Source organism: Leuresthes tenuis, unplaced genomic scaffold (assembly GCF_036924035.1).
Source record: "Leuresthes tenuis unplaced genomic scaffold, fLeuTen1.0.hap1 SCAF_23, whole genome shotgun sequence".
Taxonomy (NCBI): Eukaryota; Metazoa; Chordata; class Actinopteri; order Atheriniformes; family Atherinopsidae; genus Leuresthes; species Leuresthes tenuis.
In genome coordinates this window covers 19,820,702-19,837,819 of record NW_027325377.1, presented here as the reverse complement: position 1 = coordinate 19,837,819, position 17,118 = coordinate 19,820,702, and the positions used below count along the sequence as shown (strand labels likewise).

General features: G+C 40.8%; 1 protein-coding gene across 2 annotated transcripts in view; it reads right to left on the bottom strand.

Annotated features, from left to right (window-relative positions):
* chchd3a (coiled-coil-helix-coiled-coil-helix domain containing 3a) overlaps window positions 1–16,104 on the bottom strand; it is a 64,156-nt gene extending 48,052 nt beyond the window's left edge. Inside the window, exons 1-4 of one of the 2 annotated variants that reach the window (XM_072377324.1) lie at window positions 15,867–16,104; window positions 14,616–14,864; window positions 13,898–13,991; window positions 7,045–7,138 (exon numbers count right to left, since the gene is read on the bottom strand). In XM_072377324.1, coding sequence (XP_072233425.1) covers window positions 7,045–7,138; window positions 13,898–13,991; window positions 14,616–14,864; window positions 15,867–15,947 — 518 coding nt within the window. In that variant the 5' untranslated portion in view covers window positions 15,948–16,104. Of the gene's footprint in view, window positions 1–7,044; window positions 7,139–13,897; window positions 14,865–15,866 lie in introns of both variants that reach the window. The other variant, XM_072377323.1, reaches the window with a different exon arrangement.
* Between the last annotated feature and the right edge of the window lie 1,014 nt (window positions 16,105–17,118).

The window sequence follows — 17,118 nt, the reverse complement described above, 5'->3', positions numbered from 1 at the left end:
GTGGCCAAAATGTAGCCGCCGCCTGGCAACTCGAGCAGAACAACTTCCAGCTTTTTTCTGTCTGAGCCACCTGTGCCTCCCCCACCTGCAGCAAGAGCGCTCACCCTCCCTCAATGTGCCAGTTCCCCTTCCATCAGTAACTGATCACTAACAAGAGTTTGTACATCTTTGCTGCCTCCTCTCTTTCTTGAATGCCAAGAAACAGCTTCAGTGCGACTATACAACTGAAGGGTTGGGGGAGTCTTTAGCAACATCGAATTGTATCGTATTAAAGTTGAAGAAAAAGTATTTTTGTTTTAGGTCTCTGAAAAAAGAAAATTCCAGTGTCACACTTAAGTGTGACAGAAATGTACCACAGTCAGATAACCTGTCAAAGAAACACTTCATGTGAAATGCAAATAATTACACACAGAGGGATTTGACTATCATTGTGGAATAGTAAGCCTAAATAGGAATCATCATCCTGTGAAGCAGCGCTTTAAACATAGGCAGCACTTTCTCTGCAGACACAGAACCACCATTTGAACCCTGTCACCGGGTTCTCTTAGTTGCCTAGCAACACACTCCCTTCTCAGTGACAGTGTGTTTGATTGAATAAGGAGGAACATCCCTGAAACCCTGAAAGTCTTCTTCTGTAAGGAATCAAAACAGTCGAGCCGAGGCACGATAAAGACCCGAAAAAAACGGAGCAAGCACGGAGTGAGGGATGATAGACCGAATGAAGATTTTAATAACCACCTGCGTGAGAAAGATGTGAGAGAAGCACCTGATGAGACAGTCGATGCCTCAGAGCGATTGGGAATGTGAACTGATCGGATGCTGCATTACCCTAACGCCATGTCTTTTTCATCAGAGATGGCTACAGTAAGGACATTACACAGTTGAAATTAATCAGCTTTTACTTTGTTTTCATCACAAGTCTTCATAAACACAACATGAGTCACTTACAGCCTCATCGGGGTAGCGCTTTGCTGATTATGAGGATGTTCATTTACTATCCTCAAGTGAATGGTTACAGGCAGGAATACTGTGTTGGCTTTTTTTTTTTACCCCATGGTTCCGCTATTCTCCATATTCCAAGCACATCCTTCAAAGTGATAGGTTTTCATCTTTTATTCTATTACAAAAATCTCATTTATCTCTTCAGTCACCCGTGAATATACACTAAATATAGACAGTGATGAATGGTGATAGACAGACTGGTCAAACAGATCCTCTATGTACTTTGAGCTTTGGATAGATGACAGGTAGGTGTAACAAAAGTATGCCTGATGTCTTAAAGCTGCCATCTGCCCTGCAACGCAACTAAATGTCAGAGAACAGAGGGGGAGCGAGACGAGGTGGGGAGACTGCGAAAAAGGGCAGAAAAAAGTGGGAGAGTTTGGAGAGAGCGTGAGCAGTGGCGACATGACATGTTTGGCCCTGAGGAAGTGAAGCAAAGAGGGAGTGAGGCAGAGAGTGAGAGGAAGAGATGAAGGGAGACAGAGAGAGACCAGCCATGTCCAGTCTCACAGTCCACTGGGCTGCACACGTCAGCATACTGCATCCATCATCAGGCTCTGACTCATGCACACGCAGACACATGGGGGAGACTCCTAATGGCCTTTTACATTCACCATTTCCCTCTCGATCCATGTCTCCCTGCCTGCACTACTAATGCATCTAAGCTACCTTTACTCAACAAGTTTTGGCTCTTGATAGAACCCCAACAGAGGAGGGGTCAGTAAATGCATTTTTTCTTTCTTGGAAAGTATTCTATTCGTTCTGAAGTAGGCCAACAATAGCAGCAAATTCAACCTTTCAAACTCCCTGAACAAAAGCACTTTTATCAAAGCTGGAATACATAAACGTTTGATCAAATAAATATTCTGATAGAATATATTTATATAAAAGTACCTGATGCTTTGCAACTAAAAATACTCAGTAAATAATTCATTGTGCAAATATTCAAAGTTTGCAGATGTCTTAACCTGCTTAAAATGGCATTTTGTCAGATTAAAAAGAGAAGAATGTCAAAAGATATTTGTTGTTAAAAGATTAGGTAACATTTAAGCTTTTTTTTTTGTCCACCCAACAATGCAGAAAGAAAAAAAGAGAAAAAACAAAGTGTTTTTACAGACTCCTTCACAAGTGCTAACCCAAGCAAAGACTGCTATCACAAGCAGGATGCTATCTGTCTGCTTCACCTCTATTGCTTTCCAGTCATTAATGCCCTGTCTCTGGGATATTGGATGCATTTTTCATTCAGCTGTAGAAGATTGGCACTGGGAGGGAAAAGGAGCTTTGACGAAGAGAATGGTCGAGTCAGACAGAAAAAAACGGCAGCCAAGGAGGAGAAAGGAACGGTATCATGTCTGTGGAGGATAAGTGGATGATTTTTGGCTTGCCACGGAGGAGAGTAAGACGCTTATATTGGCAAAGTAACTGTTGTTCTGACTGTTCACTGGATCAGGTCTTAAAAAAGAAAGATGGAAAGACAAAACCGGTGAGGTATCATAAATCTGAAGAGGAGCAACAAGAGCTGAAATGTGTCCTCCTTCGCAGACAAGTTACAGCATTTATGACCTTAAACAGACATACTTCATAATACTTCAGGCTTTTTCTTTAAAATGCTTTTAAAACTGACAGATTTCATTAGTCACAGGTCATGTGAAGCATATATGGGTAGACATAGTATATATAGCAGTTCAACTTGAAGTATCTGTACTCAATCCAATCTTCCATACGTGTCCACATATGTGCACACTGTCCAACAACAAAGGTAAACGTACACACAGTGAAAAAAGCAACAGTCAACCTTACAAAAGGAAAATCCACATAAAAAAAACACATAATTACCCTCGCACGATTATCAGAACACAAGACATTCTAAATGTCTTTCCCCCTGTTAACTCACCATCAGTCATCAACTGTCTCCTTCCTCATCTTCTCGCCTCATAGTGCATCCTGCTGTCTATCTGACATCAGCAGATGCGTTTCAATACAGTACAGCAGGAAGGATTCTGACAGACCTCCATGTCAGTGCTGGCTAACCCAAGTGCCTTAAAACAAAAGCATTTAAGGGCCCAATGCAATATTGATGTTCGGAATAATGTCGCAGAATGCTGGCTATGAATATTTCATGGACCTGTTCGCTCTCCCTAACACACACACACACACACACACACACACACACACACAAACATGTACTGTATACACCACAAGCTGTATAAGCTCACAAATATATGTAAGAACAGAAAATCTTTTCTTTTTGCTTTCATTTTTTTCCTCCAAACTATTTAAAGATCACCGCCAGAGTCTTGACACTAAAACCACACAATCTTGGGTGAAAAAGTAATAATACTTCAACTTATCTCGTCAAATATCAAATTAAGCAAACAGTCTCTTTATTAAGTGGTAGATTATAACTTGAGAGACCTGATTTTTATCAACCTGTGTGGCACAATAATGTCTTATGGAGCTAAAACACCAGGATGGTGTTATAGATATCCCAGTTGTTTAAACTAACCTCCAAAAACTGAACGTACAGATGTCCGATTTCTAAACATTACTATTCCCCTGAACTGGACAGCAGCATGCTACAGCGCTTGAGGACCATTTTGGAGGAAAAAAATTAATCATCACGAGCATTAAAAGGTCATTAAAAAGACCCTTTAATGAAAGCTGCTAGAACGTATTATCATAAAGACTAAATGATCAATTCTAGTGCAGAAAAGCTGCTGATTTAGATACAAGAAGATTCACTGAGCCTGAAGTTGTGTGTATGTTTAACATCTTGGTGATGTTAAGGTAAAATATAAAAATCAACTAAATGTAAGAATCTCAAGGTTTGACTATGTCTGATCTGGAAGCAAGAATTCAATAGAGGGGCTAGTTAACAAGGAAAGATGGCAGAGGCTTTGAGAGAAGGTCAGTGTTCTCACTCAAAAGTCCAGCGTGCAATTAAACCTCACATGCCAACACGGTCTGCTTGCATATGTGCTGAAATTATGGGCAGAGCTCGCAAAACAACAACTAACCTTTGAATGTTAGAGCTGGTCATTCACAACAAGTATTTTACACTCAGGGAGGGAGTTCGATTCAAGGAAGAAAACCAAGATGGAAGAATACCGAATGAGAAATACAGAGTGAATATTAAGAAAAATAAAAATTCAATATTTGAGGACATTTTGGAAATGCAGAAAAAAGGAAGGTGCAGAAGATACAAGCAAGGAAGGGCAGGGTGGAGGAAAGTGTCTGGGAAGGTAAAATTATTTTAAAAAATGGAACAAATGGTGACAAAGAATGTGTTAGGCTGAGGAAGAAGAGACAGTTCAGTGTAACAGTTATCTTACCCTCATCCAACCTTCTCTCTCATCCTTTTCTGTTGTTCTGCTCGGATGCCTCAGAGAAGCAAATCTGCTCTCTGCAACCGCTTCTTTCTACAAATCAGTTTAGGATGAACCCAAATAAACTCTTCGCCCCTCACTTCACTTCCACCAGAGCAAAATATGCAAAGCCAGATCTGTGGAGTTCATTGATGGCCCGAAAGCCAAACAGAATAAATACCGTCTAATCTGAACAGCACAGATAAACGCCGCGTGAAATTCTCAACAACTGTGTGTACAGCAAGACTGCAAAGGATAGAAGGGGTGCAATCATTTTTAATTACCAAATCTTACAAACAAACACTCTATAATAAGGTGAAAGGGACATTCTTTGACCCTTAGGAGTCTCGAACATAAATGTCAGAGAACGTGTTTCATGCTGCCTTTGCAGATCGATAATAAGTTGGTAAATCTCAAAACCCACCACATATGCGACTTTTACACAAAAAACAATGTCAATTAATTATTAGGATAAGGGTTAACTATTGTTCTTCCGTCTACATACATCTGTTTCTTTCTCTTCACAACAGCAACTAATAATAATAATCAAGTATATATAAACTACATGTTCCCACTCACCCCGGTGTTCATACCTTTTTCCTCATTGTTTTCCTGCATACATGATTCAGCAGGATTCCATAACTCACCAGTCACAGTGCTGCTCAGTTAGCAAGGCCAATAAAAGAAAGTCCTCCTCCTCGCAGGGACTTCCAGCACAGCAACGGTTGTGATCGCTGTGCCTTATTCGTTTTTGACAACTGAAAACTACCTGGGGATACCGCCTGCACTTTAGGACACTGGTACTGTTGTTAAATTAGAGTCTGACAGCCCAGATGAAGAAAAATATAGTTTGTGTTTCTTTCTCTCGCCCTCTATTTCAATTGAAAGAAAACACCTTATTCTCCCAGATAGAGTTAACTTTCTGTAAAAGAGCCGAAGAAGAAATATACAGTTTTGAACAATGGTCACATGTCATCATATCGCCGAGGCCCGTTTGTTTCTGTTGGGACCAATGCGAATGAAAATTAGAATTTGACAGTGTAGGGATGATAAAGTTGTTTTGAAGCAATATGTGGAAAAATTTTAAAAATAATAATATATATATATTTTTTTTAAAATAAATAAATCAAACCTTGCAGGAGATTTGCTTCTCAACAAAGATGAAATGATCAGGTTACACAGAGTTATTTGGGTCCATTTTTACCCACAATAAAACTGGAATGTGATGTCTCACTCTGATACCGTTTCACACAACCTAAATACAATACGACCAAACTGGTTTTGTTCATTTTTATGGTTTAAAGTTAAGCGATTTACATGTTCAGAAATGTAGTCAGTGTTTGAAAACATTTTCTGTTTCAAGCAAATGTGTATTTCTGTTTCTTTATCCCATGAACTAGACCTCGAAATCTTTAAAACAACAGAAAAAGAGAGCAACAGGCCACATTAAGAACTGGTATTAAAAAGAAAAAAAATGAAAAAAAGTAATGGGCAAACAAAATTGCTTATTTACCATTTTGCTGGTTATGCCAAGCAAAAAAATAAATTAATAACCCCACCAAAAAAAAAAACTGATGGCTTGAAAGTCACCATGATTTCAGTTAACTGCAAGGAGGGAGTGATTTGCCCTTCTTCCTGTGGATGGACATCAATAACTGCAGCAGGAAGCAGTTACATAAAAAAAAAAATAAATGAAATGGCCAGAAAGGAAAAAGAAAAATCAATAAGGCAACAATTTCTCCAAACTGTTTATTTATTTCTCTAGTCTTGAACGAGCCTCAAACACTGGGTTAATCGCTAAGTTAGCCCTACTTTCCTCGTACGTAAAAAGGTTGCGTTTGTCCCTACGCAGAGGTGAGTTTAGTTAGGCCAGAGTGGCCTATTTAAAGAAAAGGAACAACACAATTACCTACAATTATGGCATGTACACCTGCTACTATGGAGGACAAAAGAAAAGGACAGATGAAGAGAGAACAGGGGATGATGTGAAGAGGATGGAGAAGAAGGAAATGGAAATGAAGAGTGTACTTCTGCATCAGGTGGGGCTAATGGATCACCCACTCTAGTCCCAGGAAATTATCTCAACATAGTGCCCTCCTTTCTAAGACATGATTAATTGATCGCAAGAGAAGTAGAGGTGGAGACGAGAGCAGATAGAGAAGGAGGAAAAAGTGCTGATGTACTTCGGAAGAACGGTAAATTGGAAACAGTGGGGATCGGAAAGACTGATGCTGACCTTTTTGACTATTAATGAATGCTGAAAACGGTCACGTCTGAAAACGTTCTTGTGAAAATCCAGAACAAGAATTAGCACCAGTGTCGTGCTGTGATTCCAGCTGTCGTGGGCAGTGAGTGGATAGAGGGCCGAAGGTAGAGGTGTAAAAAGAAGGATAAATGAGGCTGCGCAACACCTGGATATAGTGTTTGATTCCTCGCTTGTTGCTGCACCTCTTCGCCCTTATTTTCACCCAAGAAAAGTGCTCCAAATTCTGTTTTGCAAATAAAAAGCTGGACATGGAAAAAAAAAAAAAAAAACATCCCACAAAGGACATAGATTCTCACTTTGAGCAAATCTCAAATGAAATTTCATTTCATTCACGCTTTAGTACAAAAACAAATTTCCCTTTTCAGAGTAAAAGCGTGTGCATTTATGAGTGCTTGTGTGCAGAAGTCTGACCAGGCTTGCATCTCTTGTTCTGCTTTGGCCCTGTCTTGCTCCAGGCCTTTATACAGCTCGTCGGTGATCTTCCTCCTCAGGGCCTCCACATCCACTGGGGACAAAAGCAAAAAGAAAGAGAATTTAAGAAAAACGTATGAATGAAAGGGCTTTTTTTTCTTCTTTTTTTTGCAACTATGAAAATGGACAAGCAAAGGAGAAAAGAAAAAAAAAAGTGACATGCCGACAAGCTTCAGAAACCTGCGTTAATCAGTTGTAAAAAAAAAAAAAAAAACTTTTACACCACGCCTGACTATTTTTCATTATCAACTAATCAATCTAACAGCTGTGTAGCTTTCAAAATAATAAAATAAGATTCTATTCTGATGGAAGATTTAAACGATCTTTGATTAAAGTTCAAAATAAAAAGCACATGCAGCGGTGGAGGCCCTCCTTAAATGACTCCAGGGGGTTTGTGCACGTGTGTGTTACAGATGTTACGATAGAGAAACCACACACACTGACGCAGACAAGCTTCAAAAGTGCTCGTGGGATATTCCTTCTCAATTATATTTTCCCCAGCTCAGTGTCTTTAAACTTTTGTTCATTTCTTTCTGGTGGAAGGTGAATCTATAAAAAACCCGGGGATCATCTATTAAGTGACAGCGATGTTTAGAGTGGCTCGAATTTCAGTTCAATGGTTCAGGAGGGCAGGAGGTTTTTTCCTAAAGCAATTCCTTAAAGAGTATTGAAACGTTTTTAGTGGATATCAGTTATCTTACCATAGTTCAGACAAACCTGTTGGGTATAATTTTTGGGTTTAAACTGGCCTAATGTGACAACCCCAAAATAAAAACTGTGAAATTCTGCATATCATCATCAATTAAAGTAAAAACTAGGTGCTGTATGGTTACACATTATAAAATATTTGCTGTGTAAAATAATGTGAAGAAAAAAGACCTTACAAGCAAAGAAACTGAGAAGAAAACTCCTGGTCAGCTTGGCAGGGTACATCTAAAATATTAGCAAAATGTACACAGACAGAGAGGAATACAAATCCTCCATCTTAAAATCATAGCACGATACCGTCCCGTCTACATAGCGTATTCATGTCAGGGACGACAACCGCGTATGACTCCATGTCCTTACCGGTCTATCTTGGCAGGTAATTAAGCATGAAAGTAAAGATGCCAGCCAGTGACCAAGCCAAAAACGTGCTCGGAAGACAGAAGTGGCATGTGGTGTGCTGCAACACTGCAGTGATGGAGGGGAAGTGTCTGGGAACGTCAAGATTACTCTCACACTGAATTAGTTAGATGGGATAATCCCTCAGAGTCTATTATTACCTGCTAACATGTGGTAACAGCAGGACACAAAAACCTTGTTGCACTTTAATCAGATTAACAAGGAAACAGTAGCAGCAGAGAAATGCAAAGTCGTTTCTGCTGCACTTGTGATGGTTAGTTTTACTGTTTATTTTCTCTGTAAATGGAATAACTCCAGGCAATTCTCTAACCCTAAACCCAAATTATTTCCTTGAAGCGACTGAGGATTTAAACTGACTCACTGTTCTGCTAAAAGAGAACACAGAGGTCTAAAAGGTGAGGCTCCAACTCCCCAATAAAACATGTTAAATGTTTCAAATACAGCTTCGCTTTAACCCTGACAGCCAGTTAAAACGCAAGCGTGAACTGTTCTTCTCTTTTTTTGAAAAATCTAATAAAAATGGACTGATTTCATATCGAGTAACAAAAAATACACTAAATTAATTTAAAAAAAATATTATCATATGTTCTTATAATCTTTAAAGAAACCAAAACCTCAATAAAATGTCTTTAAAGCCAATTGTCTTCAGAGCTTTGAGGTGAAAATATAAATCAGTTTTACCTGAACTAATGGCCTCTAGACACAAATATATGCACAGCTAATACAAGTGGTGTCATGGATACAAAAACCTTATTTAATCATTATGCAGCTCTTTCTGCAACTTTATAGCACCGACCCCATAAATGATTTCCTCTCAAGTTCCTTTCTCTGATTTGTGCCATTTATAGGCCTCTTCTCTATGACAAACAACTAAAAACAGCGACTGATCCCTTCTATTATCTATTTTGGACCTAAAATGGACCGGCGGGTGAGTGGAAGATTTGGGACGAGCTCAGACAAAAAAGAAAAAAAAGTGAGAACAAAGAGGAGCGGTGACTGATGGATTACAACTTTTTCCTTCAGAGTACAACCTCTGAGATGTAGTCTGCTGTCACCAACTGTCCAGAGTGTGAGAAAATATTATCCATCATGTTTGACTGCACTCACAAGTACCATTGATCTCACTGCAGAGGAGAGTCTAATTACAACTCTGTTAGAGCGGAGAAGACAACCTGTAGGTCTGCAACCTGACAGAGGCTCTGCGAGGGCAGTCTGACGACACACATTTCATTTCACAGCTAAATGCAAGACCGATACGTAATGTACAAAAATAACGCCGTGACACACGATGGAAAACTCAGCCATCGGTCTTAAGAATGAATCAGTTTGAATAGGTCCTGGTACATATCAGAATGTAACGATCAGTAATGGTTTACTCAAAGGCGACTACGCCTTTGTCTCCGTTTTTATACTTTCAGCTGTGGTTTGAAGTTAGCACAACTCATTACACACATGAATGTGTGCATGATGTGTGTGTGTTGGGCTTTCCGCGAGATCTTTGGTGCGAATGCAGAACATACATCTAAAAATAAAAATCTACAGGGATATACATACAGGGATTTTTGCTATGGCCTCTTAACTTCTCATTAGTAATTATGACTGACCAAGACCTGAAGCCTCTCTGTGCCAACTTAAAGGGTAGGAGACAGCACTCCCTGGACTGACACTCCACGGGGCAATGGTACAGTCCAAAGAGCTCACTGCAGATCGACCAGTACAACCCAAAGCACATGCTGATACAAACTGGAAGCTCCTGGATCACCACTCACTCAGGGTACGGTTGAATAGCAGAAAAGCTCTTTCCTGCAATCTTTTTGGAAGATGTCATTGAGTTAAAGTAAGGTGGTAAGAGAACTTTGTGAAGACGTATGAAAAGACAACCCCACTGTAAAAGTTCAACAAAAAGTGCTAAAAATACGTTGTTCAATGTAATCTCAGAACATTGTTACAGAAGCTATACAGCGACAAACGAATACAATACATACATGTTATATCAGCATAATTAGTTACAATATCTAACATAATGATATAATAATGGTTGGTAATTAAGGAAAGGAAACAAAGAAAGATATTGCCGTCACAGGCTAGAAGTCACACTCCTGTTGTCATATTCATCCACAGAAATCACAGCTTGATAAACATTAAAAGGTGACATTTTTGCATCAACTGTCCTTTACAACAGCTAATGCTTGCCTTGAAAATCAATATACTCTCGAAGATGCAAAGTAAAATTCTAATAACCCTCGAAGTTCTGACACTCTTTCGCAACTCCTCATTTCCTCTCCGGTTTTGCATAGAGAGGCTTTGGATTGCTGGCGGGCCCACAGGGTCAGCCATAGAACAGGTTCCGATATGATAAACACCGTCTGGGGTCCTTGAGGGAGCCTGGTTAGGGTCATAGACTATTCCAGATTGACAGAGACCGTGTCAATCCTGAGTAGGACAAGTAAATGTTAAAAAGATTAAAAACCCATCATCTTTTCAGACAAGTCTCCTTCCTTCCCCTTTCCAGCAATCACTACACCCTATGGAAAAAGCTGCAGAGGAGGCGGCGAGGCGGTGGAGCACAGGCTATTGGCAGTGGAGATAATAGATGAAGGCAAATTGCATTTCTCATCAGAAGTTTCATTAACCCCAGGACCCGCACGGAGGGCATAATCTGTAACATTACCACTTCCTCACGTTTCCACATCGCGCTTAGTCGAGTCATCGCACACCTTTCACAAAGTACAAATAAAAAAAAAAGGAAAAAAGTGCCAAGAGCAGCTTTCCAGCTCAGGCAGACGCAATCACCCTGATCACCTGATTTCCTCTTCATTCCCGTCTTCTCTGTTATTTCAACTCATGCTATGGACATAACAGACCGTTTTCACAGAACAACAGGGAAAGCTGCAGAGGGGGAAGATATATTTCACAAGTTTCACATTTATGCAGCCACACTTCTCCCACAGTTTTCCTTTGTCTCCCTCATCTTCCCATTCTCTCTGCTGCACCTGGGAGACATCTTTAAGCAGGCTATTAGTCCAGAACAGTGTGTGGGCTCCGCCATATGAATATTTATAGCACATTGGAGAAGGTGTAGGAGGTTCAACCTTGAGTATGGTGTAATCAGCACACATACTGACTCAGGCCATGATTTAGAGACAGCCAACCTGCTGAGAGTCTGACTCGATACCCAACTCTCGTGGACACACATAATCAATGTCTGCCTCATTAAGGTCTTACCCTTTGAGAATTGGGCTGAACTTTGCAACATTTTTAACAAGATTCACATTCACATTCATCACACCTTTTTTTTTCTTCTTTTTAACTCAGGAAGAGCATGCTCAAGCATGATCAATCATACGAGCTGACTTTCTTCTCACTTTTGTGATACTTTGTAAGCCTGGTGTCTCGCTGACCTCTGAGGTGACCTCTCAACCAAGCCAGTGAGTGTCTACATGTTGTAGTTGTGTGACAAACAAAAGGGCCAGTGTCTGGCAGAAGTCAGCCAAATACTTTTAGTTAACAGAGAACTGTAACTGCATAGCAACACATCCCTATTCGGTCCGCTGCAGACACTTTGCAGACAGGAGGACAGATTTTTATTGGTCTCAAACAACCTTTCCCTCTTTGTAAATTTTGACTCATTGCTTCCAGACTGAAAGAGAAAAGAGAGAAAAAGTAAAGACATAAATGCAATGTCCTTCAGACAGGACATCAGCAGATGAAGGTGCTCTCTAAGGATGATAACAATAATAATAATGATGATTAAGACGTGATTACGTTTATCTTTTCAACTGAAAAGCTAACATACAGACACGATGATGTAATAACTGTTTTCAACATGATGGAAAATTCAAGTCTAGTCCAGTTGTACAGCCCTAAGCTGGGCTCATACTGATTCAGTCTATTTCTGTTGAATCAAGACATGAATAGATTTTATTAACCTTTTTCCGCAATCCTCTCAAGTTGAGATGGGCACCTGTTCAGGTTCTCAATGCCATTCTCCTGGGCCACACGACAAGCCCCAAGGCGTTCCTCAGCTCACGGCACAAATGTTTGAAAATCCAGAATTTTACCTCACAGGTGCTTGACAAAGACCTTGAGGCAAAACTGTTTTTTTAAGGATTTGGGAGACTTTGTGGGTATTAATACTGATTGACTTTTCAAACACACAGACTTTCCCAGGAGCCACGTGGACCACCTCCTCCTCACATCACAACCATGACATCCTTTTGTCATTTTTCAGCCTCTATAGAACTAATCAGTGTGATAAGGCGCTCTGACAACTGGCTAACAGAAAGAAATTCTGTGGGAAATAATGGAAGCCCGGTGGCAAGCTAAAAAATTAAGATGCACAGCTCCTTCAGCTCTTAATGAGGCCTGGATGTTTGTTGTGTGAAACTGTGGAGGTGTTGTTTTAATCACCGGAGCTAGTGTGGCGTGGCTGAAGTTGGCCTTTTTTAATTACCTAACTGACTGAGCACAGTCAAGGATGGAGGAGCCTGCCCACATCGCTGATGCCAACCTACAAAGAATCTACGCCCACACTTCGCTCTGTGCCATGTAATGAGCATGTAACATTCAAATGTCCTCTGCCAGACATGTTCAGAGATAAGGGGCATGTGCTCACACTTCCAAAACAAAATAACTAAAACTTTGCTTTGACAGCACCAGTGAGCAGACTGAACTCGTCTCTGTAGTCATGTGAGAACATGACTGCTTCTTTTTTATGTTAAGGTTAATGGAAACAGGTGGAAAGCCCAATAATGAAATACTCCTTAACATCTTTATGATATGGCACGACAAGAAAAATAACAGCTACATTTCTACACATTTAAAAAATAGGAAACAAGTTTACATTCCTTTAGGTTAGTTTTCAGTTTCCAAACGCTAAAAAGGTCAATTGCTCACTCGGTTCCCTGTTTAACGATGCTAAAACACATTAAAATCTCTGTTCATAATGGATCACTGGCCCAGAAGCAACTCTTTTCACAGATAAAAAGAGGGATATGATCCATATCAACCATCACGGTTACTTTAATGAACCAGAAATGTTCCATAGTTCGGAGTTTACATGTCTAATATACACAAATCCTATAATGGCCTGTGTTCCACAGTGACAAGTCAGATTGGAGGGCAGCTGATTGCAGCACAAATTTATTGATATCATTACATGACAGAATTAATCATTTCATTAACAGTTAGGGGTGGGCAATGAATCATAATATGACTCGAGCTACTGCGAGGCCTATTTTCAAAATGAAGACTAATTACGATCGCCATAAAAAGTTGAAGACAAAAAGCTTAGGTGGCTTACAGTAAACACCCACGCAATAAACAGAATTACAATTGGATGGAAAATAAATCCTTGGACAGTTCAGTCCCACATGACCTTTGCTTTCCAATTATGCATACAACAGAAGAAGCGTCGTATACATTTAAGGATTAAATTAACTACTGCCAAGAAAATGAATCTCTAACTATTCTATAAATGAGTATTCACTGTTGTTCCAAAGGAACTAAATAAAAAATTATCCAGCTTTTCTGAGGTCGGAAAAAAGTGCACAATCAAGTGAAATCAAACAGAAAGTGAACTTTGTTTAGTTTCAGAAGGATTTGCTTGCCCTTCAGGCAACCTCGACCGGAAGATTATAGATTTTTAGTTACCTGGAATAAAACTCACCTGCTGGTTCTACAGTAGGTGGTGGAACTGGGCTGGACTCAGGCACTGCTACTGGCTCAGGGACTGGAGCAGGTGATAATGGTTCCACTTTGGGCTGAGGAGGAGGTGCAACGGGTTCAAAAGGAGCAGTAAATTCAGGCAGGGAGGGCGCAGAAAATGGTTCAGCAGGCTGCGGGGAGAAAGACTCCCCTGAAGGAGGTGCAGATGCTGACAAAATGGTGACAGGCTCAAAAACAGGAGAGGAAGAGTGGGGTTCTGATTCAATAGGAGGGGGAGAGGTGATGGGTTCAGCCTGAACAGGAGCAGGAGGTGATATTGATTCAAATACAGATGAAGAAGCATGGGACTCAATCACATCTGGAGGAGCAATGGGTTGAATTATGGGAGGAGAAGCAATGGATTGATTTATGGGAGAAGGAAATGATTCGGTAACAAGGGGGGGAGGGGTAAATGGAGGGACCACTTCAACCACAGCTGCAGCAGGGCAGGGAGCAGGAGTCAGGGGTTCAATGGGAGCAGGAGTCAGGGGTTCAATGGGAGCAGAAGCAGGTGGAGGGAGAGATATTGGAAAAGTTACCATATCAGCAGCAGCAGCAGCAGCAGCAGCAGGAGGGGGAGGAGGAGGTGGTGTTGCTACAGGCTCAAAAGCAGCAGCAGCAGCAGTAGCTGGGGGTGATAAAGATGGGAGCACCATATCAGCTATGGTGGGTGCTGCTACCTGTTCAGAGGGAGGTTGAGGAGAAGGTGCAGCCGTCTCTGTTGTGGATGGAGGTGGAGGAGGAGGAGCTGGAGGTGCAACGGGTTCTACAGAACGGGGGGACAAGGAGGTGATCAGGTCAACAGGGGGAGGCACAGGGGGAGGCACTGGCAGAAGGAGGGGAGATGGAGTGAGGGTTTGTGCCATGGAAGGAACACGTTTCTGAGGAGCTGGGGGCTCCTTCATGCGGTTGATCACATTTTCAGAAAGCTGCAAAGGACAAGGGGAGAAAACTTTGAGTGATACAATAAGGTGCATTTAAAAGAATGATTCAGAGTTATGAAGCAATTCCATCAAGTCATTGTCACGAAATGCAAAACAATAACAATACAAGACATGACTTCCAACAGCTGCTAAAGAAGCTCTTTGTGCTCTTTCCATACCCAGTCATGTTACTGACCTGTTGCCAGTTAACCCAATTAGTTAATATTGTTCAACGTTTATATATGTTCCTCATACTCAGGCTATGGCTTCAAAGTTTATTAGCAACTAGACATTATTGTCATTTTCATTCTACTTTCGTTCAATGCTGAACTGTTCCTTTAAGCCGCTGGTTTTGTGGTAAACTAAACATAATGTTTACAGGGAAATATTTTCTATTTACAGTACACCAACACTGCAGTATTGGCATGAAGCTTCTCTATACTGGCTAACAAACTGAGTAATAATAGACAGAGCCATGTTCTGTAAAGTCTTATCTGATCTGCTAAAGCCTCTCAGTCTATATTTGACATCACTGGCACAGGAGAACCGCTCTATCATAGCAGAGGCTGCAGTGATTCTTTATCATCTGCATGTTCTCACCTCCAAAACAACCCTCAAAGGAATGACAAACCCAGAAGGAGTTGAACTACATGAACCTATGAGTCATTTCACTTTCATTGACGAACGCCTGAATGCCCAGGTGATGACATTCACGTTCCCACAAGTAGATTAGAGTTTGCTGTGTCGGAACCTCTTAGCCACAGCTGGGGCTTAACTTGTTTGATTATAAACTCACTCAGTCCTTCATGTTGGCCTTAGCTTTCCACTATCAATTAAATTGTTCACTTTGCCAAGAGTCTGAGCGCAATGCTTTCATTCTAATTCAGCCAAGTGTTATTCTTGTTAGCACATCGTTACACCTAAAGCCTAATTCACCATCCCATTACCTTGTTTTGAATTATAGCGGCCATAACACCTGTTTCAGCAAGTTTGTATCATGCCACTTACCCGTATGCCCTTCACCACCGTTATATTCTCATTCTCATCTGACTCAAACGACACGCGGCGGGTACTGTTGTTCGCTCCCATTGTCAGACCGCTGGTTTTTAACAGTGTCGCTTATTTAGGTTGCATGGAATATGGAAAAGACACGTTCACTTTTGATTATGTTCGGTTTACTTGAAGCCAGTTAGTGCTAGGGCCCTAACTCCACCGTTTTAGAACCTCTGCACTTCCTTAGCATGACGTCTCTGAAGAAAGCGCAAGTTGATTGGACAGAAACAAGCCCTGGTCCATACATCAGGGATGTTCATTGGTCGCAGCTTGTTAGTGTCAGAGTGGAAACGTGACGCAAAGCACAGGTTGTGTGACTTTCCCTCATGACGTAGGACAACAACGTTCAATGAAAAGACGGACTTTTGTATGGGATTGTGGCATTATTTTGCTTTAACGTTGAGTCATAAGAAGTATTTTGCATTATGCAGGATCACCTATCACAATTTACATTCTAATATAAATGGTTAAACACACTTATGAAGATTATTATTTTATAATAGTGTTTCATAAGAGACATCATCCCTTACTGTGAGCTATAACAGCAGTTGTAAGAAATTGACTAATTCTTCTCTTCAGCAGCGCTTGTAAGAAAAAATTATTTGCATTATCGTGTTTGTAGATGTTACAGAGAGCAATTTCAAATTTGGCACAGCCTCCATAGAAGAAAAAAAAAACTGTCTGTATTGGACTCAGAAGTCCTGAGGTCAGTAACCTTTTCCTGTGGGAATTAAAGGAAATTAAACTTGGGAAATACGCTTTATCTTACATAAAAATCGACCTGTCCAGGGTGCAACCCGCCTCTCGCCCAATGACCGCTGGGATAGGCTCCAGCCCCCCCACGACCCCATCGACGGATTAAGCGGGTATAGAAAATGGATGGATGGATGGAATTCATACTGACAAGGCATTCAATTTTTGGGCAACACATGTTAATCACCACTCTGATGATCTTTTGCTGTTTCATATTTAACATCTTTCTTGTAAATGTGTTACTGACACCCAGCTTTTAGCCTGTAAGGAAGAAGTTCCAGGTCAGCAGAGTGATGGGGAGGAATTGAGAAGACATTACAATTGTTACACGTTATTGTTGTGGCTCACATAAAGTTATGAGAATAAGCTCAACTGTTTGTGTGTTCTTTCCAAAGAGCACAGCAATAGACACCGGCGATGCTGGAACATGGAGTAGAAAGTCAAGGAATGAGTA